Source organism: Pomacea canaliculata, linkage group LG11 (assembly GCF_003073045.1).
Source record: "Pomacea canaliculata isolate SZHN2017 linkage group LG11, ASM307304v1, whole genome shotgun sequence".
In the NCBI taxonomy this organism is placed as follows: Eukaryota; Metazoa; Mollusca; class Gastropoda; order Architaenioglossa; family Ampullariidae; genus Pomacea; species Pomacea canaliculata.
Genome location: NC_037600.1, coordinates 24,015,136 through 24,036,271, shown reverse-complemented (window position 1 = coordinate 24,036,271; position 21,136 = coordinate 24,015,136). Strand labels below are relative to the sequence as shown.

Here is a 21,136-nt window from a genome sequence, read left to right as displayed (position 1 = left end):
GCAGAGGATTTTATTTTCCTTAAAATAGGTAAGTCTGTTTTGAACAGCTGGGAGGATATTATTGTTGCCTGTGTATATGTAGCACAAGAAAGAACAGTAATCAATGGGGATGACAACAGTAACGGGATAGAAAATTTAGGTCAACATATGAATCAATTAGCTAGTGACCATCCGTACTTACCATGGTTGTTATGCGGTGACTTTAATGCCCGCACAGCGGAACTTAGTGATGCTGACTATGATGACAGCGATAGACATGTACACCCCCTAAAAGACCTTAAAATTATGTTTGAAACATCTGAAACACCCCACCCCCACGTTCATCCAAAGATTTTAACATAAATTAATTTGGTCAGGAACTTATAAAGCTCTGCAAAGAATTTGATATTTTTATTGTTAACGGTAGATCAACCGGGGATGAACAAGGAGAAATTACATGTGTAGCTAACAGCGGCAAAAGTGTTGTGGATTATTTCATTTGTTCAAGCTCCATATTTGACTTGATCTCAGAAATGCATGTAGACAATAAGGATGAGTCAGACCATTTCCCTATTGTCATTACATTGCTAAAAGATTTAGACACCCATGGTAGTGATACAATAAATACCACAATTCACTTAGAAGATGAGGTTAGGTATATATGGCAAGACCAACATGAAGCACAATATACTGAATATCTGAAAACAAAAGCAGAGATAGAACTTTCAACGTTTTTAGTCGCTCTAAATAAAAGTGTTGAAGACGGGTCCTCTTGTTTTGTAGATTTTCTTCAGAAAGCAGCTTCCCACATGAAATCAAAGCACACTGCACAAAAACATCGGACCCAGCCACAATGGTGGGATGTAGAATGTGCACGTACAAAAAAAGTGAAATGCAAGCAGTTAAGAACATTTAGGAAGAGCAATACACAATTCGACCTACAAAAATATTTAAACCTCAAGAAAACATTCAAAATCCTATGTAAAACAAAAAAAAGAAAAATATGACGAGCGTATAATCAGGGATCTGAACACTGCATGTAATGACCCCAATACTAGAACATTCTGGCAGAAAGTGAAAGCTCTTACAACAAATGCATATAATGATCGCAATAAAATAGCTCCTCAGGCATGGTACGACTACTTTAGAGACCTCCTAAATATAACACAAACATCATGTGATACTGATTTTGACATACAGGTTGAAAGTTCAGTACAGGTCCATAATAAAGGGAACTGTGAGAAATGTTTACATTTTAGCGCAAACTCAAACATAGAAGAGGAAATTTCTCACTCGGAAATACTTGAAGCTATCCGTTGCCAAAAAAAAGCAAAAGCACCTGGACCTGATGGATTACCTTCTGCCCTATTTAAGATTGCAGATAACATCCTCCTAAAATTTCTACATCCCCTCTTCAATAAAGTGTTCACAAGTGGTACATATCCGGAAAGTTGGTCCAACGCAATAATCTTTCCTTTACACAAGAAAGGTGATAAAGGTAAAGTAAATAACATTAGAGGGATTTCACTTTTAAATATTATTAGCAAACTGTACAGCTGCATTATTATAACAAAAGACTGACCCAATTTCTGTGAAGAAAATGAACTTATCCCAGAAGCTCAAGCAGGTTTTCGTAAAGGTTACAGTACAACAGATAATATTTTCTGCCTTCAGTCACTGATTCAGAAATATTTGACAAAACAAGGTGGACGCTTTTACACCATTTTTGTAGATTTTTCGAGAGCATTGACAGTATTGACAGATCCAAATTGCTATACACCCTGTTAAAAAAGGGTGTCCATGGAAGAATGTTTCAAACACTACATAGTATGTATAAAAATGTGAAAGCGGCTGTTAAGGTTGGATCTCAAATAACTGACTACTTTGATTGTATATCCGGTGTCAAACAAGGATGTGTACTAAGCCCTTTACTGTTTTCTGTATTTCTATCTGAGCTTTGAGCAGCAAGGTTGTGACCGTGTGTAGACAAGAATTGATGTCCCCGTGGGGAGGAACTCATCCCAGGTGGCCTGTCCTGTGAGTTGTGCTCGTGTTTACATCATGTGTCCTGTGAGTTGTGCTCGTGTTTACATCACGTGTCCTGTGAGTTGTGCTGGTGTTTACATCACGTGTCCTGTGAGTTGTGCTGGTGTTTACATCACGTGTACTGTGAGTTGTGCTGGTGTTTACATCACGTGTCCTGTGAGTTGTGCTCGTGTTTACATCACGTGTCCTGTGAGTTGTGCTGGTGTTTACATCACGTGTCCTGTGAGTTGTGCTGGTGTTTACATCACGTGTACTGTGAGTTGTGCTGGTGTTTACATCACGTGTCCTGTGAGTTGTGCTCGTGTTTACATCACGTGTCCTGTGAGTTGTGCTCGTGTTTACATCACGTGTCCTGTGAGTTGTGCTGGTGTTTACATCACGTGTCCTGTGAGTTGTGCTGGTGTTTACATCACGTGTACTGTGAGTTGTGCTGGTGTTTACATCACGTGTACTGTGAGTTGTGCTGGTGTTTACATCACGTGTCCTGTGAGTTGTGCTCGTGTTTACATCTCGTGTCCTGTGAGTTGTGCAGGTGTTTACATCACGTGTCCTGTGAGTTGTGCTCGTGTTTACATTACCTGTTCCGCACGTGGCTCGTGTCTCAACATGTCGCTGCCCCCAGGGGCCTGAAGGCCAACTTCCCTCACGTGACCAGCGCTGTAAGGGATTCGGACACTCGTTGGTGGCGGACCTGTTGATTCTTAATAGTAGAACGCTGTTGTTTAGATCACTCACTTTCTCTCACTACACGCACGTGTCCCCTTGCGTGTTCTTCCAATCACTTATCACCAAGGTTTGCCGTGGGAATCAAAACTTTAAATCAATTAACATTAACTAAATACAAAGTCCACAGATCTTCCAGTTTCCCAAAACGGACAATCCACTCACTCTAGTCCGCTACTGATCCTTTCTCCCAACCGTCTCTGTATCCACACGTACAGGTTTTTTTTTAGCTCCTCCGTTTTCACCGTCCGTTCTCACTCTCCATAAATTCTTCACTCCTCTCCAAAACTACGTCATAAAAATGACGTCATAAAATTACGTCATAAAAATGACGTCGGGTTCTGAAGCAAAACCACGACGCCGCAAAAACACTCATATGCTGACTGGTAAGTGCAATAATCTTTGAAATCTCTAAACAAAAGACAGGGGCAACAACCCCCTGTTCCTAACAAGTAGTCGTCACTTCTGTTGTCGCCATCGACTCCATCCCCGCTGTGTGTCACAGCCGCAGCTTCCTCACATATCTCCTCAAGAGAAAGTACACCGCAAGTTTCCAATATGTCGTCGCAAGTAACGAAATTGTCGAAGTTGACATCAGATGCAATCATCTCGTAGAACTTCAACATTCAGGCTCACATCGTCAGTATCATCATGCGCTACGTCCGACATCGCTCTGTGGATCGACAATGTGCTCAAGTCACTACAACAATGTGCATAGTAAGCTACACCAACTGGTGGTCGAGCCCAGAAGCAAAATACTGTATATATATATAAGCCATTTAAGATCTTTGATGTCGCTATTGGCACGCCCACCCTTAGTCTTTCTTCCGCTAACCGACCAATCCATCAGAGAGCAAAGTCACGTGATCAGCTCTATATGGTTACGTGGACCTCGTGATACAAACGTAAGCGAAGACTTAAGCAAAGACAATTCTGTAGACATCTATACAGGTATTCGTGCCTGACGACCCACTGGAAAAGAACATACGTATCTACATTACTATCTTCTTGACGTGCCGCAGGTAAACGACACACCTACGTAAGTCTATATGTATATATGTAACACATATGTTACATTTCTACATGTATATACCTCTAAATACATAAACCTTCACTTGTGCCTGACAACTCACAGGTCAAGATACAACCACACGTGTCATGACCACCTGTAGGTCTGCTACTGCGACGACGTCAACCAGCTACAGACACCACAGGTGAGACAGTCACGTGACTGCACGAGGAGACTGTCGCCGCTTTTGTGGAACATTAAACACACAACACGTGTGAAGGTGTCCGTGCAACGAAGCATTTAACACAGACTGTTATGTAAGGCTTGTGTGTCATATAACATTCAGTATATCAGCTACTTAACACAAGATGATCACACTCCCAGTAATATATTTGAGGCATTTGCATCCTTCATGCTGACAGCGCCGCTGAGTGTCCCTCTGTATTAAAGTGGTTCACACTGTCAAGCGGCTGAAGACAATCGTGACTTGTGGCAACTGTTACAATCTTGTTGTCAAGCCAACCCACAAGAAGTATCTGTCGTAGATGTACTGCCTGCCTCATCAATGCTGATGTCGGGTGTAAAATAGCCAAGGTAAGGAAATTCTCTTTCACTAGCTGCAACAACGACTTCACCTGGAATATCGCTCACTGGTGTTGCTGTCTGAAGTAGAATTTGTCACGAAATGATTTTGCTATTCAAATTGTCTGTAACAGGGTATTTTTCTATTTTATTTCTCGCACAATACATGCACGTAAAACACGAATAATTGCACGTAGAACAATTGAATATTTAAGTAATCTAGGTATACATAATTAAACAACAAAATTTACACATATGATACTAGAAATAACAACTAACAAGACAATATATCTGATATAATATAGGCAGACTACACAAAAGAAATCAGGTTTTAACATTTGCTGTATGTGGCAGTTGTCTCGAGGCTCCTCTCAGTTGCTTTAAAAGTCACTTTTGTTTACAAACAATACCGTTATTTAAGAACTGACATGACTAACCAGGAGCCACTGTTTCCACACATATTCCATAGTTGGTCACAAAGTTTTTAACCAACGGACAGTGCCAGACTATGTATTAAAGGCTTTCATTGTCCTGATTAGAAAAAAACAACACAAAGAAAATATAGTGAGTTCACAGTGAAAAAAAAAAACGATTTTGTGGGTAGGATCTGAAGTAAACCTAAACCATCTTAATGGCGTATCTGTAGTAGTATAGAAAGGCTTTGGAAATATATCAGCACAGTTACATTCCTCCTCCCACTTTCTAAGGGCAGATGGATACACTTTATTGTCTTCAAGAGTTTTATTTTTTTATTTCTTTACTCCCTTGTAGCACTCTAGTAGTGTACTGAGTTATGTATTTATAGAGGGTAAGGGTTGAACAGCGCCCAGGACTGTACCTTACTCACGCCGGCTGAGTACCTAACAACCGGCCTTACACTGTTTACCCGCGGGTGACTATTTTTTGTTCTTTGTTGTTGTTGTTGTTGTTGTTGTTGTTGTTGTTGTTGTTGTTGTTGTTGTTGTAATGTTAATCAGAAGAAGCAAAAACTTTATCTTTTAATTTAACCATCAGTCATGAACCACATCCATCTAGTTATTTCTTACTCTCATACCTTTATGTTTTGAATGAAAGCTTCGGTCACGTGAGCTAGCGTTTCTATCGCGAGGTCGAGGTCAAGGTCTGTCAGCTTGGTAACCACGTGTGGCAGTTCGCGCATGCTTACAAGTCAGTGCAAACATGTGTAAAAAGAATAGTCGCCAACCGCGGCTACTGGCTACTGGACCTGTTGTTACACCAGAAGTTACGAAGTTGCCTGAGCCACTTGGGGAGAGAATGACCAGACAGGTGGATGGAGCTGACCACTGGCGCCACGGGGGAGGGAAGATCGTGACGAGACCACGGGAAAAGGAGATGGTTCTGGAACGTTCGACGGGAAGAGAATAAGTCACGTGGCTTTAGGGTTGAAGTTTTTTGCTTTTACAGTGAGAGACAGCAGGCCAGCGGCTGAGTGAAACTCTGAATACAATCTACAGTTGTGCGGCCATTCCCATCTTTGTTGTCTTCTTGTACGACTACCCACCGTAGGTAGCCATCAGGGACTGACGTGTCCAATACACCTTTGTCTTATAATAGTCCATCCGCTAGTACAGGTTCATTCTGAGAGACTAACAGACAATTGAACTTCATTTAATAATATTTTATACACTATACGAGGCGCATGCAGATTAAGAGATTAGTGCTAGTAAAGTCGGGATACCTAACATAATTCTTCAAGAGTCAGAAAGGTACCAGTAACATTAGTAAAGTTTTCCGTCCAACTGTTTCTTAATACATTTTTTCTGCCTCTAATAATATTATTATTAAAGTGTGTGGGCTCCCCGAGAAACTCTTTACTACATGTTGGAATGCACTTCTTCATAAACTTGTTATAATGCCACATCATATCTTGCCAGAATGGATTTTGAACGTGTTTACTTACCATATTAGCATATTCACCACCACAAGTACCAAGCTTCACTAAGTCCGGAGAAATAACTGAGATCAACCTAGTCAGACTGCCACAGTTAAGTTTCAGATGACTGAACAGCTAATGCTGAGTGTGGCTATTAAAGAGTTAACATCCAACATTGTTAGTCCTCCCCCCTGATGTTGCTTACAACTCACAGCTCTTTTAATTTGTATACTTAACTTTACACAGGGTTAGGGAGGTAAATGAGGGACAGAGAAGAATTTCAACGTCAATCACTCACAGCTGGCCCCGAAGGAAGTGAGTTAACACCTCACTCTCCAAAGTCGTAAATTCTATATGACCTTTACCATTAAATTTATAAATATGAGAGTTTGTATATGTGAGTAAAATATAAAAAATAGTTTTTTTAGTTATGTACGTGCTTGAAGGGAAAGCTATCGCCTACCTGACTTAGTGGCAAAGTTGATGTCACTATTTGCATAGTAACATGAAAGATTTAGCGAAGAGAAAAATGGGGAAGCAACTGATCATCAGAATCAGAGATCTACTGTGTATCCACAGTACATACTCCATAGTGTGTTGACTACAAATAATGTTTATATTTACCTTGCTATTAATGTCTGGTAAACATCAAGTGTCATGTGACTGTCAGGTCCAGCCCCAGCCACACGTCGCTGCCACCAGTGTCCGAGTTCCCTCATCACGTGACTAGTGACGTACAACGGGGTCTTGGGGTCAGACAACTGATCAGAGGTCAAACAAAGGCCAGCCGCGCCGGTGACATCTCTTGTATGTGGGTTTCCAAGGCAGCGACACAGGTCCTTTAGAGAAATAAAATTGAAGATCAGAAGAGAAATGCGCTAAACAGAGGTTTCCTGCTGATAGTCATGATGCCACGTAAGGCCTTTGAGCTACATGGACTTCTCACCTGCCTTAGTCTACGCTTTTCTGAAGATTGGAAACTTTCCATAGTTCTTACTAACTATACGTTAAGATCTTGCTAATCAGTCAGTAAAACTGTTGGCAGCACCCACCGACCCCCCATCCATCCACACTTTTCTTGTCAAGTGAGACAACCTGAATTACACATTAAGGAAACAGAACTACTTCTCTTTATTTCGTGGAAGAGTACGCAGATAAGGTCGTGATTCGGCTTAAAACTGTTTTAAAACAATTGACCCTAATAATTGTTTTGACACCTAAAGTGCTAAATTTATGTATTTTAAAACTTCTATATCTCTCACATCAGACATTTATCAGACCTCTATCATCAGGGCAATAGTTTGGCATTAATATCGACAAATTCAACCTAGGAATATTACCTGAGTGAGTTGTTTGTCACCAGCGATTGCCTGCTCTACCTGACGAGTCGTGAGGTTGGGGACAGCGATGGTCTTGGTGATGCGCAGACCGGAAGCGATGTCGGACACCAGGTGAGACAACATGGCCTCCGCCTTGTCCAGCTGAACGATGGCCTGCTTTAGTTTCTTTCGGATGTTGTTTTCCATGTCCTGCTGTGACAGACCAAGCTCTCCTACGTTGTCACCAACAGCCTTCACCTCACAGACGACAAAACCGTACTTCCTGTGAATAAGAAGCACATCAAAGTCGCCCTTGTCCCAGTTTTTCGGCAGAGAAGGAGGAGGACTTGTAGCTAAGGGCACCTGAGCTGCTGCAGCAGAATAACAAGGTTCTCCCAGGTACTCCCCGAACTGAAGTTGACTCATTGCGACAAACACTTCTCTGTTCTGTTGAGACATTTCCTGCAGACAAAGGAAAATGCGCTGCATGGCTGCATCATCTCTAACATCACTGTCCTGAACTGAAGTGGGTTGTGCAATGGAACCCTGAACAGCTGGAGGTGGATTTACGGCTACCTGGTAGGACTGACCAGCCTGTCCAGATGGTTTCTGCAGGACAAGAATATCCTGAGCAGCAATGGTCTGTCTATACATGGGCACGCGGTTGAAGTAGACAGGAGGCAGGAAGTAGGCGCGTGAGGCAAAGTCAGGGAAGGCGGCCTCAACCCATTTCAACCAAAACTCCTGAGCTCGCTGTAGAATATCTTCCTGCATCAAAGTAAGTTTTAGTGAGAATGCTGACAAGATTAGTCGGATTATTCTTGCATTGATTTGTAATTTATTTTCGAAGCAAACAACACTTGTTTGTTTGTTTTCTTTTTCTTTTTTTCTTTTTTGTTGTTGTTTTTGTTTTTCTACGCTTTACATGAGAAAGTAATTGAATATAATTATTACTTTTCTTTTTGTAGATAATAGTACATTAATTTTAAAACAACTTTTTAATAATATATAATTTTAAGTGATATTAATTATTAACATAAGCTTTATTAAGGGTTTACGACTAAATATAATGTTAATGGCACGGCATTGAATGTCGATGCCAGTATCAACCATGATAACAACAAGTACCGACTGAGACGATGGATGGACGGTGGGTGACGAAGAGAGACAACGATGTTGTCATAGCCGGTTCATAAATTAACATCACATTTGCTGTGCTTGGTCTAGTAAAGTTTTATAGAAGAGGTCTTTGCGCGGGCGCGTTGATGTAACTTTTTAAATTTCTACAATTACAATCACTTATGTACTGATTATTTCTATTCGCTTTTTTAATAGGGACCGTCCGTATTACGGTTTGGGTTGTAGGCCCTCAAGAGGTATATTGGTGAAAACAATCTCTTGTCATCACTTTAGTGAAAGAAGGTTCAGACCTGGTCTTTGAGCTGTCTGTACATGAAAACTGTTCCGAAGAGCGGCTGTCAGGGGTTTCTCTGGGTACTCTGTTTTTCTTCCCTGAAAACTTCTCCCTTAGTGTAAAATTACCTGAAGGTGGAAACGCTTTCCTGCGCGAATCTTTCTATTACTACGTTAAGGGTTTCGTTTCTGCTGTTGGACAAGGATTCTTCAGATTGTGATCAAAATACTTAAAGCTTAAATACTTAGATAATTGGTCATAACCATTATCCAGAGTTTATACTAAGACTCGTTCATCCAAGTTATCAACAACGGCAAACTCACTAAGCCGTTCATAAGAAAGACCGACGTAAGACAGGGTTCAATATTAGCACCGACAATCTTCCTGATGGTCATTGACTAGATTATCAGTAAGACGACTGTCATGAATCAGCCTGGCTCAAGGCCACAACAACAGTCGAAGCGGGTATACATAATTACAGGGGGGCCGTGGTCAAAGGAAGGGGACAGCGAGAAGAAGCCTTTGTGTCCGTTTCTACCTGCAAGATCGCCGTGATTGATAGAGGCGATCGAGGCCCAGGGTAAGCGGGTGTAGATAATTACAGGTGGACCGCGGTCCATGAAAGCGGACAGTGGAGGGAAGCCTCTCTGTTCGTTTTCATTGATGTGTCAGGTCGCCTTGATTGATGGAAGTGATAGAGGCCAGGGTAAGGGGGTGTAAGATGTCGTAGTAGAGAATAGCGCGGTGGTCAGTAGTGGCCTTAGTACTAGAGAGATAGCGTTAGGACCGGGGATGAGGGGTGGCGAGTAGCCACGTGGCCCCGTATGCATGTAGACCGGAGAAGGGGTCTAATCGGTAATAGCGCTCATCCGGGTGGATAGGAGCGAAAAATTCGTATGCACGAGAGCCCGGAGAAGCTGTCCGGTCTGGCTTCTCGCGTATAAAGTTATCGGCGGCCCCGGGGCTGTGTAACTCGCTATCCGGGAGGAAAAATGGCGGCCGTCACTGTGTTTACTAGCAACAATGTCGATTGTCGAGACGAAATCGGGTGTTTGGTGACAGATCGCACCCGTTTGAAGTGTTGGATGAATTAAAACTGTATTGCAAACTTCATTTTAGTCGAGAGAACATTCTAGCGATGACCGCTGTAGTGGCATGCGAGATCGCTGTCACCAGTCGGCAAGGCACACTAACATGTTTGCTACAAGTGCTCATAATTGACGATATTTTGCCACATCAAACTCTCAAGAAGTGTGTGGAGAATTCACTGATGTAGACAAATCGACTGTTATTCGTACTGTGGCGAGAATCACCGATGGTTTGCATGGCGAGCACCTAACAAAATTTCATTGCTCAAGGTTGTGCTGAAAAGACAAAGATATGCAGACACATCGGGCCTGTGAATTTCCAAAAGTAGTTGGATTTATCACTAGCAACTTGATTTCAGACTCCAATGGAAAATAAAGTAAACTTATACATAATATTAATACTTGAATTTGTAAGGCGCTTGTAAATGGTTGCAAATTGCACCACACATGAAGGATTGCAAAAAAACCTATACAGTACAAAACATGTAAACAAGAAACATGTCGACAAAATGAAACCCTAGAAATGAAAGGCTCTACATACTTTGTAATTTCATTATCTATTCAACTCTAATCAGCAAATAAACAGACCCTTATTAGATGAGCTAAGTTTGTTCACTTAGGACGGTAATCTAGAAGAATTAAGAGAATACGTGTGTGGAGGAGGGAGGTTTACATATGTATATATCAGTAAATATGAGTATATGCATGTGTGGATGTGGGTAGTATATCTATAAGCAAATATATGTATGTGGGGAGATTTACATATCTAAGCAGAGATGTGTGTGTTGGGATGTATTATATATATATGAGGGAGGGGGATTATATATATATATGCAAATATGAGTGCGTAGGGGGTGTGTCATGGGGTATTTTATATATGCAGATATATATATATATAAAAGCAGATATAAAATTGTGTGTGCCGGGGTTATAAATAAGCAAATATGAGGCTGTTTGTGTGTGTGTGTAGTTGGATTATGTATGTGCTGATATGAGTGAGTAGCTGTGTGTTTGTGGGTGGTATATATATATATAAGCAGATATGAGGCTGTGTAGGGTGGGACTAAACCTGCATACATAAGCAGAAACAAGTGTGTATGAGTGGAGGGGAATTATATTTATATATGCTAATATGAATGAGTAGGGGAAGTGTGTTGGGGGTGGGGGGATATTTTATGTATATGCAGATACATGTGTCTGTGGATTATATACATATGTAACATGTATATAGGCAGACATGAGTATGTGTGTGTTGGGGGGATATATATAGATAAGCAGATGTGTGCGTGTGGATGTTTACGTATATATACATAAGCAGATATGAGACTGTGTGTAGGAGGATTATTTTTAAATATATATATGCACGTATGAGTAAGTAGGTGTGTGTGTGTCAGGAGGTATTAGATAAATATATTTGTGCAGATATGAGTATGTGTGTAAAGGAGGTTACATGTATATATATAAAAGCAGAGATGAGTGTATGTGCATGGGGGGTTTACATCTATGTATATAAGCAGATATAAGGCTGTGTGTGTGGGTGTGTGGGGGTTACACATGTATGCATAAGCAGATGTGTGTGCGTTATATACTGATATGAGTAGGTGCATGTGTCGGGGGAGGTTTATATATATATGTGTGTGTGCATGTGGCTTGTGTATATATAAGCATCAGTGAGTATGTGTTAAAGGGGGGATTTTATATATGTATGCAGATATAAGTAAGAATGTATGTGTATATATCTGTGTTTAGGTAAGAATGAAATGGAGGGGCAGAAACATTCCCTCCAAAACTTTTTGCTTGTGTACATGTGCTTATATACTTTGATTTATTTGATTACACATGCAGTGATGCAATTTGCATTAAAGGGCTAGATTGCTAGAAGAAGGAAAGAACAAGTGAGTGAGGCAAAAAATTAGCTTTTAATGTATTAACTGTTACAAACTGACCAGTGAATGTGTGTGTGGGAGGGATATTGCATATTAAATATATAGTAATGCATGTGAATATATGTATAGTTTGAATATCTCAATATACCCTTGAGAGGGTGAAAAAAATAAAGATTCTTGAAGCATAAGCTTCACAAACTGATGACACTGTGAAAAACATGGACTAAGTGCATGGGTGAAGATGTAAGGAATGAACCAAGTCAAAAAGTGCTAGATTACACAAATTGTTTCTTCAAGAATTCTTAAAGTAAAAGGTTATAAAATCAAATGCCCATAAATACAAGCACTGGTTAAACATGACAAATGCTGTGCTTGTCTGTCCATGATAGGAACAGCTTGAACAAAATTGCGCTTGTTAGTTATAAGATCATTGGTGTCAAGAAGAAGAATTTGGGTTTTTGTTGCAATTAGTAAATTGCAGGAAATTGGCATTTACTCAATATCTGAACATGTCGCTGCAGGAGAACTTGTTTTATTGAATTCAGGCAAACCTAATGCTATTCCAAAAGTGCAGAAACAATAAATATATATACACAAAATCATTTCCTTTATCATTTCAACTGCTGAATACTAAGTGAAAGGTGTGTGAGTGTGAAGGATATGGTCCTAGAATAGATGCATATATTCCTAGAATAGATGTAGGAAACTAGGAATTTTTGTATCAAGCCATTCATTTTTTTACGATTTACCACTTTGTTTTGTAACTTGGCAGACTTAAAATTAACCTCTGGTATTTCTAATGGTTGTCATTGGTCAGTGACATAAACTACAATGTTGCCCTCTCTAAATGCCAGTCTGTGTGTTTAGCATGTGTGTAGACACTTTATAAATGCAATGAACTCCTCTATTGAAGTGTGTATACTAAATAGTCACTTGCTTTCAACTGTTAAATTATACATCATCTGGGTTATCTGTTGATGATGATGATGATGATGTAGTTTTGTAGCGCGCTAGTATCCGCATCACAAAGATGCGCTCAATGCACAATCTGTGCAATAATGTAACGAATTAAACACAACCTTAGACTGAACACAGGCTATATATAGTCAATATTTACATTTCAAGGCTCAAGGCTCTTTAATTCATTTGTCACTCAGGGCACTTCTAATGCCAACCCACATGCTGGTATTCACCTTTTGCATGTTGACTCCTCATGAATTTTTTTTTTTAGGTTGTGACTGTGACTGTGATTACCAAATAAAACACGATGCTTGAGGGAGATCTCTACAAGCAATGTCGGAACGCTGAAGTTAGCCTTGCCCACATGTTGATTTCTTGAACATTTTAAACTTTTGCACATGTAATGTAGTCACAAGATACAACTCCCTTTGGTAGCTAGTCTACTCTCTGACAAATCCTTTAGCCAACCCTTTGTTTATTTTCTTACTTTCTTTGTCTCCGCAAGAAACCACGCAAACACACCAAGGTGAGAGATCGCTGCCTCACACTCTGAGTCACTTGACTCGACTACAATAGGGTCAAATACCTAACATTGAGACAATGACTTTGCTAATTAAGTAGGTGGGACCTCGGAGACGACAGTTCGATGTAAGGAAAGAAGGAGGTGACGATAGGAAGTAGTTAGCCTCCTTCACCTCCACTGACAGCCATCGGGTTTTCCCGCAGCCAGTCCCGGAGAGCTAGTTGAGGGCGAGTAGCGCTTCGTGCATGCGGAATCCGGAGAGACCGTAATCGGGAGTAGGTCCCGACTAGCTTTCCGGGACTAGCAGCTAATTGGAGTTACCCTCAGTCGATTTTCATGCATACGGGGCGTGGCCTCGTAGTATATAGTTAGGGTTAGATGGTTAGTTGGGCCTTTCCCCAGAAACCAGCAGAGACGACCGTCTCTGAGCGTAGAATCAACTGAAAACAGCAAGTCTGTAGGGGGCCCGTTCCACCGAACGTATCGCGCTACTTGCTGGCACTTACAGTCTGGAACCGTGGGAGTGAGGAAGGGGTCTCCGTCCTCGCAGACGTCAAGAAGGAGGTACACCGTCAGAGCCGGCAACAGCAACTCTGCCACCCGTTGCCTGAGACAACCGCCGGGAGTAGGGATTACTGTTCCTGTGTACCTCTGGGGTCTTGGACGTCTGGAGCCGGTGCAGGACCACTGTCGCCTGAAATCGTCGCCGCATCTGCATCCGTTGCCTGGGGCAACCAGAGGAGCAGTAATGCCAGTGAGCTAGGGACAGTGCGTCAGGAAACTCACTTCTAACGTCGTCGCCATCGTCATTGCCAGGGGCATCGGTGTGTGACTTGTCAACTCAGCCAGTAGTGACAGTAGTGTGCCAAGGCAGGTCTGTGGCTGTCCACTACTGGTTGTCTAGAGGCAGTCTATCGTGAACGACGCTGCCATACAAGAACTATCTGAGACTGACGAACTGTACGCTGCAGGGGGAGCGTTCGTCATACGAAGATCAAGAGATTAGAAGGAAAGTGTGTTTGTTTCATTTTGTACTCTTTGCATTGTTGTGACTCGATGTTAGTCCACGTATTCATAGACTCATATTGCGTCACGTGTCAACCTAATTTGCTTTAATTTTCTTGTAATTATAATTTGTTTGTTGTGCAACCGTTTTGTCAGTTGTGTGTTTTGCGCACGCTAGGAGAGCGACTGTCAGTGAGCGTGCGGACGTGTGAACGGGCGGTTGAGAGGTGAGGGTGAAAGCTGGCGGAGCGAGCCAGCCAGAGTGACCCCTTTCCCCTAAGGGCGAGTGAGGCCCATCCCTCTCTAGCCGCGCACCGTTTCATCACAACGACCCAAGACAACAATACCGGTATCCAATGGACTTCTACCAAACAGCTGGAGGACCTAGACCTTGCAGATGACATTAGTCTCCTATCTTATCGGCACAAACATGCACAAACCAGAATGAGTAAGTTAGCAGAGGAAGCAGAGAAGACTGACTTAAAGATCAACAGAAAGAAAACTGAAATAATAAGAAGCAACAACAAGCAGGAACTCCCAATCCAACTTTAAGGAGAGAACATCCTGAAAACAAATCTCGTCACGTATCTGAGGAGCATTGTCAACAAGGACAGTGGAGCGGATGATGACATCAAAAGCCGTATCAACAAGGCCAGGCATGCTTTACACAGTCTGCGCCCCATCTGGAACTCCCGAGCATTGTCTTTCCGCAGTAAGACCTGCATCTTCAACACCAATGTGAAAGCTGTCCTACTGTATGGTTCTGACACCTGGAGAGTGACAAACACCATCAACAACAACAACTGGGAATAAGATGGCCTGAAAAGATCTCCAACGGCAGCCTGTGGAAAAGAACCAACCAGAATGCCACTAGCCAAGACATCAAAAAGCACAAATGAGGCTGGATAGGACACACGCTGCGCAAACCAGCTGACACTATTGCCAGGCAGGCACTTGACTCAAACCCTCAGGAGGAGAGTTTGGAGACCAAAGCAGACTTGGAAAAGAACAGTAGAGAGCGAGGCAAAGCTCAACTGAGGGGGGAAGGGCTTCCCTAAACCGGGTCCGCTGACGAGAGCCAAACAGCCACACAAATGATTTTACTTCTGCTTCGTTCCTTCTCTTTCCAGCGGAATAACGAATAGTCGTAAATAATGTTCCCCGACATTCCGTCTGCATTGAGACCAGTTCGACATAATGAGGATTTCCCGATTCCAGAATTTTCAGCAGGATGCATTCTTAATTAAGCTGATGAGGAGAAGGGTTAGGGGATCTGTTCTTCTCCTGGTCAGTCGGCATGCAGTCATCCAGATTTTCCATGTGGTGCATCTTCAACCCAAACACAGAGTAATACAGGTAACAATCTAAATGATCTGGTTTGTTACTCGGACTTTTCTAAGAACAAAGCAAACTTGCTAGGTTCAAGAGAATAACAACGAAATCTTCTAGAAGACAAGGTTTCATGACGAACTTCGTAAAAGTCATGGACCGGACTTTGTCAGATTTCCAACACCTGCATAAAAGATTCCCAAAGACTACAAAGGGAATTTTTGTGGGTTCTCAGATTCGAAAGTTCTTCAAAGATAACCGGTTAAACGATTTCGTTACAGAGTGATGAGAAAAAATCATGGGATGCTTTTTGCCTAGTGTCAACAAACTTTGTCTGTTTTGTTAGGGCAGAAAACTACAAGCAACTAGTAGAAGACTTGATGATGCAGTATCAGAAACTGCAATTTCTATCTTAAGAATAACATTTTTTCATTTTCATCTGCATTTCTTTCTTGACAAGTAAAAATGTTTTATATCAAAATATCGAAACAATGCGAAAAAGATAGCAGGGAACACTGTCCACTACCGCGATGGCTGACTTTTGCTGGACACTCCCTAGAGGTAATTGACTTGATATTTTGTAGATGTTCACCAGAGGTCAGTTGCTATCAGCATGCATTTTGTGATTAGCACATAAAATTAGACGGGAAATGACTAATTTTATTTCAGTAACATGATTTTGAAAATAGTGTTGACCAGTGTATTAGCTTGATTTTTAATCGGCAATAATGAGATTATCCATCGTCCCTTTGTGTACATCTCTTGTTTATGACTTTAGCCGTCATCACTACTTAATGTAGTTACTTCACCTGCGAGGCAGTCATCTGATTGAGGAGCCTGACAGCATCGTCGATCTGTCTCAGGTCACCCTTAATGATGACAGTCTTCCTGTCAGGTACGGATGATGGGTTGGGGTCAACCTGTACATCAGCACCCGATTGAGTCCTGACCTCCTGGAGTCGGCGCGCGTTACCTTCAATAATGTAAACAACATGAATTATTTTAAATGTGACCCTCCACGACGAAATGCTAAATTGAATACTTTTTAAAAATTAGAGGTTCAAAACTTTCTTTTCATTCAAAAGTTGTTCTTCTAGTCCTAACACTGAGCGAGTTATGCACGTTTGAAGTGTGACAGCACGGTGGCTGCCATTTTGAGACAAGCGGGTTCAAAGGTTAGCGTCAAGATGGCTGACTGATGGGTCTGTTTACTCCTAAACTTTTGCACACAAATCTTTCGATCAGTTAATATTTGAATTGTTCTTTAAGGAGTTGAACATACAGACTGCAGGCTTTCTGGCAATGTGTAACACGATGGGTTATGACAGGGAAACAGTGTCAAAACAGCGTTTGAATGTCGGATGAAATCGGTACAGATCGCAATAGGGTACCTCGATTAAAATGAATTTAAAGTAAATTTCTAACTTTTATTTTAACATCGCAGTGTATTTTCCTGATAGTTTAATAAGCAAGGAATCCATTTTAAAGAAAAGTCAAGCTGCACAAAATTAACCCCTTTCGGGGTATCTAGCACAAAACTGCTCCGCGCGACTCATTTCGTCGTGGAGGGTCACAAAGGATTACAGTACAGATTATTGTTTGTGTCTTCCTATCTTGTCAATTCTGTTTCATTATTTACAGTACTGACAGTACAGTAACCAGAAAGTTTGTCAGGAACATTGCGGTGGTATTACACTCACTGGCCACCCTGCTAGAACAGAGTCCAGTCCAGGTGTGCGCCTATAAATCTGTCCACCTCTGTCACCCTTTTCTGAGGTTAGACATGCGATGCGACATCAAACAGAACAATTGAACATCCCACAATACAGTCCACCCGGCAAACCAACATTCCAGGCACCCAGACACCCCCCCCCCTCTCCTGCACCATCAAAAAAGAGACAAACTGAGCTGAACACACTTGGCGGGACACACGTCATTGACACATTGAGAGTATAACATTTACAAATATAATGTAGAGACCAATAAAGAGAGTTATTTGCAACACAATCCACCCCATGTCTGCAAGACTTACACCCTGTCTGCTCACAATACCACTTGTCTGTATTTGCAAGAAATACAACTCACCTGGGTCTGTAAGACAAGCAGCCTCAGCATCAGTCACGTGGTGCAGGTAAACTACGACTTTCCCTGAACCTCCTCTACCAACAGCCGCCTTGTTCTTACGCTTGCTCTGTTGGTGGTGAAAACATCAGGTGTGACAATGAGATTAAATTAAATACAAACATATTCTAGATGTGAGGTGATGGCCAAAGCATACCATTGTCTTCAGCAGCTACAGCGACTGTCCTCTCACACAACAGGTAGCCAGACAGGTAACAGTCGTCTGCCCTCAACAGGACCCAGTCTGTGGGGAGCATCGTCTGTCGTCTGCAGGAAACTCAATGGAAGCTGTTCGCTGAATGAAGCAGATTCTGAAAAACAGCCAGGATGTTTGCCCACTTACTCTCACAAAGACAATGTTTCACTTACTCACAGGCTTTTGTATATTGCATGTATATTGTATATTGTATATTGTATATTTTGCATATTGCATGTACTTTGCACAAGCAAACTTTATTGTAATAAATAGTACTTTAATTGTTGAGCTCAAACTTTATACACTGGAGGTGCGGCAGTTGAAACAGTGGCATAGTGTATTGTTAAGAACGTGGTTTATTCCCCATTTCGGATTGTCACTGTCATGTGATAACTAGTATAAGGCTATAGTGTTGGTGTAGCACTCTTGTTTTCCCGCAAGTCGAGCAAACACGCAGGCGGACGGACAAGCAAGGGGTAGATAAGATAGCTGTATGGTGACCCATCATTGTGTCCATCGGACGAAAAGGACGGCCGGTGTCAGCTCGCTCAAAGAGGAAGAGTGGCGATGGACTGTAGGCCGAGCCTCCCCGGGTCATAAAGTCTGCCGAGTAAGACAGGTGAACCTCAGGTACCCACGTAGAGATGGGAGAGTGATTGATGCCAGGTAATCAGGGGCAGTAGCTGGCTCAACGTGTTTTGAAAAAAAAAACAAACCAAACAAACAAACAGAATATAAAAATTTTTAATTTGATGGTAGAGCCCTATTCTCTTTAAAAAGGAAAAGATTGCCGCCGATGGGACGGACCTAAATAACGAAAATAAAGATTTTTCTGCAAAAAATTGACAACGAATAGTCTGAAGCTTCTGACAGATAATCAAGAAGTGTATAACAGTAAACTTTTCCCTACACCAGGGACAAACAGGTGGTGGTTCACCTCGTAAGAGGTGTCCTTGCGTGGTATAGGTGTGTCCTGTCATTAATCTTGTAAGAACCACCTCCTCCCGTCTCGTAGGGCGGCAAGAAGGTAGACGGTCGGAAAGGCAGGGAAGGGTGGTATAGAACTTGTTTTGGCCCAGAGTGGCCCAGTGGCGTTGCCATAAGGACTGAATGTAGGCCAGAAATAAAGATTTGATGTCAGATGAAATAAGTGATGAAAGTTTACCAGGGGACTGACATGCAGCCTTGGCAGCCTGGTCTGCTCGAACATTGCCTGGAATACCAGCATGGCCAGGAGCCCAAACAAAAACAATGTCCTTATTTAGCTGAAAGAGTGCTGCATGAATTTTATGAATCTGAACCACAAGGGGGTTGTCAGAATCATTTAAAATGAGGGCTTGAAGTGCAGAAAGAGAGTCTGAAATAATCAAAAACTTGTGTTCTAAAGAGCAGTGAACATGCTGCAAGGCAAGCAAGATGGCATGGAGTTCTGCTGTGAAAATAAAACATTCGTCTGTCAGTCGGACTGAAGCAGCCTGTGTGGTTGGCAGGACGGAACTGCTGACACAGCGACTGGGCCCTCACGTGACAAGAGACTTTGTGTGAAGAGATAAGTGGCGAGTGTGTGTTACACGAGTGTAGTGTGCTGTGTGTAGTAGTTAAGGTAATTAATGGCTCACGATATCTGGACTAGGGACAGGGAAGTAACGGAGCAACTAGAAAAGGAAGATATTTGGAATTGCATCTTCTTGTAAAGTGATTTGTAAAACTCTCGATTATTAATAATTTATTCATTACACTAAATTGCCCTCTGTTGGTTATTATGGAGGAACGCTGGAGGCTGTGAGTGAAGTAAAGTATAATTAGCTATTTAGACCCTTACACCAGGTTATGCAAGCGCACGCGCGTGCCGTCTGGCGGCCAAAGAGTGAACAGAGCTTCTGTACTGGCACTGCGGTTGTACACGTGGCTGAGCTATGAACGTGTTACTCATGGCATCGCACCACATGTAGATTGTATGTAGAATGTATCTGCACTGCCAGCAGACGCTGTGTTACAGAAGATTTGTGAGCTGACTTGCAGACGACAGGTCTAAAGCACCCAAAAATTCGGCAAGAGCTGGAGGCATGAAGAAAGGAGTGACAGAAGATGGGGAAAGAGAAGCCAGTCAGCTGTGGCGTTACTATGGAGGAGGTGGCGATCAGCTGGTACCTGTGCCACTTGTGTCCACTAGTATAGGGGCTTAGATAAATCCAGAAGAAAGTAATTAAGTGTTAGAAGTTGTTGGTTTAGTGAACGTTTAAGTTACAGATAAGGTGATATGTCAGACCTGTAACACAATGAAATGTGCACAATTATAAAATATTGTTAATAACTTACAATAATGGTGCTGACACTTATTTGTCAGCAATTATTTAGACACGTTGATGAAAACAATTTTTACTGCTTGGCTTAACAGCAACTCATACGAATTACGAATACTGTTGATGCACAGTGTTTATAGTTTCAGAAGTGTTTCGTGAATTACTGTAAATAACGATTGCTGTATGTTGTTGTGATGTTGTGTTGATTTCTGTTGAATAGTATTCACCTCGTGCCATGCGAATGGACTGTAAGTTTCGCTGTCTTAGTATTACACTTTGCCGTCTGTTGAGCAGAGAGACGACAAACCATCAACACACAGAACACTGATACATTCTTCTGGTTAAGGTCCAAGAAAAATGTAGTCATGCCAAACTCACAAACATGCCTTACGATAAGGAAGACGTGAAGAAAAAAAATGCTGGAAAAAAGGAAAGCAGCGTATTTTACACAATTATTACGAAAAAACGAGAAGCAAGCAACGTACTTGAAATTTGTCATCGGTGTCACTAAGTACATCAGGTGTCAATGGTCTCGGTGAGCACGAACAGGAACATTTCTGAAGAAAAGCTTTGGCACTTTGGGTTCTACAATGACATCCTGTCACACACAGCGCCACCTCATCTGACAGCAAACTTTCTACTGTGTGATACTGACTACATCTCGGCTGACTCAGCGGGAAGAGAGAATTTCTATTGGCTGACGTTGAGCAGGAAGGGAGGGGCATGACCTCGCATCCGGTAACTCGTTTAATTTTAAAC

General features: G+C 41.9%; 1 protein-coding gene across 1 annotated transcript; it reads right to left on the bottom strand.

Moving 5' to 3' along the window:
- Positions 1 to 2,826: 2,826 nt before the first annotated feature.
- Positions 2,827 to 21,011, bottom strand: LOC112574809. Its single transcript, XM_025256122.1, has 7 exons — positions 20,863 to 21,011; positions 18,036 to 18,189; positions 17,843 to 17,948; positions 16,567 to 16,730; positions 7,574 to 8,320; positions 6,858 to 7,072; positions 2,827 to 4,420 (listed from the first exon to the last, which is right to left on the bottom strand). Exons 2-7 carry the CDS (start codon positions 18,036 to 18,038, stop codon positions 4,405 to 4,407), a joined length of 1,251 nt encoding a protein of 416 aa, XP_025111907.1. The 5' UTR covers positions 18,039 to 18,189; positions 20,863 to 21,011; the 3' UTR covers positions 2,827 to 4,404.
- Positions 21,012 to 21,136: the final 125 nt, after the last annotated feature.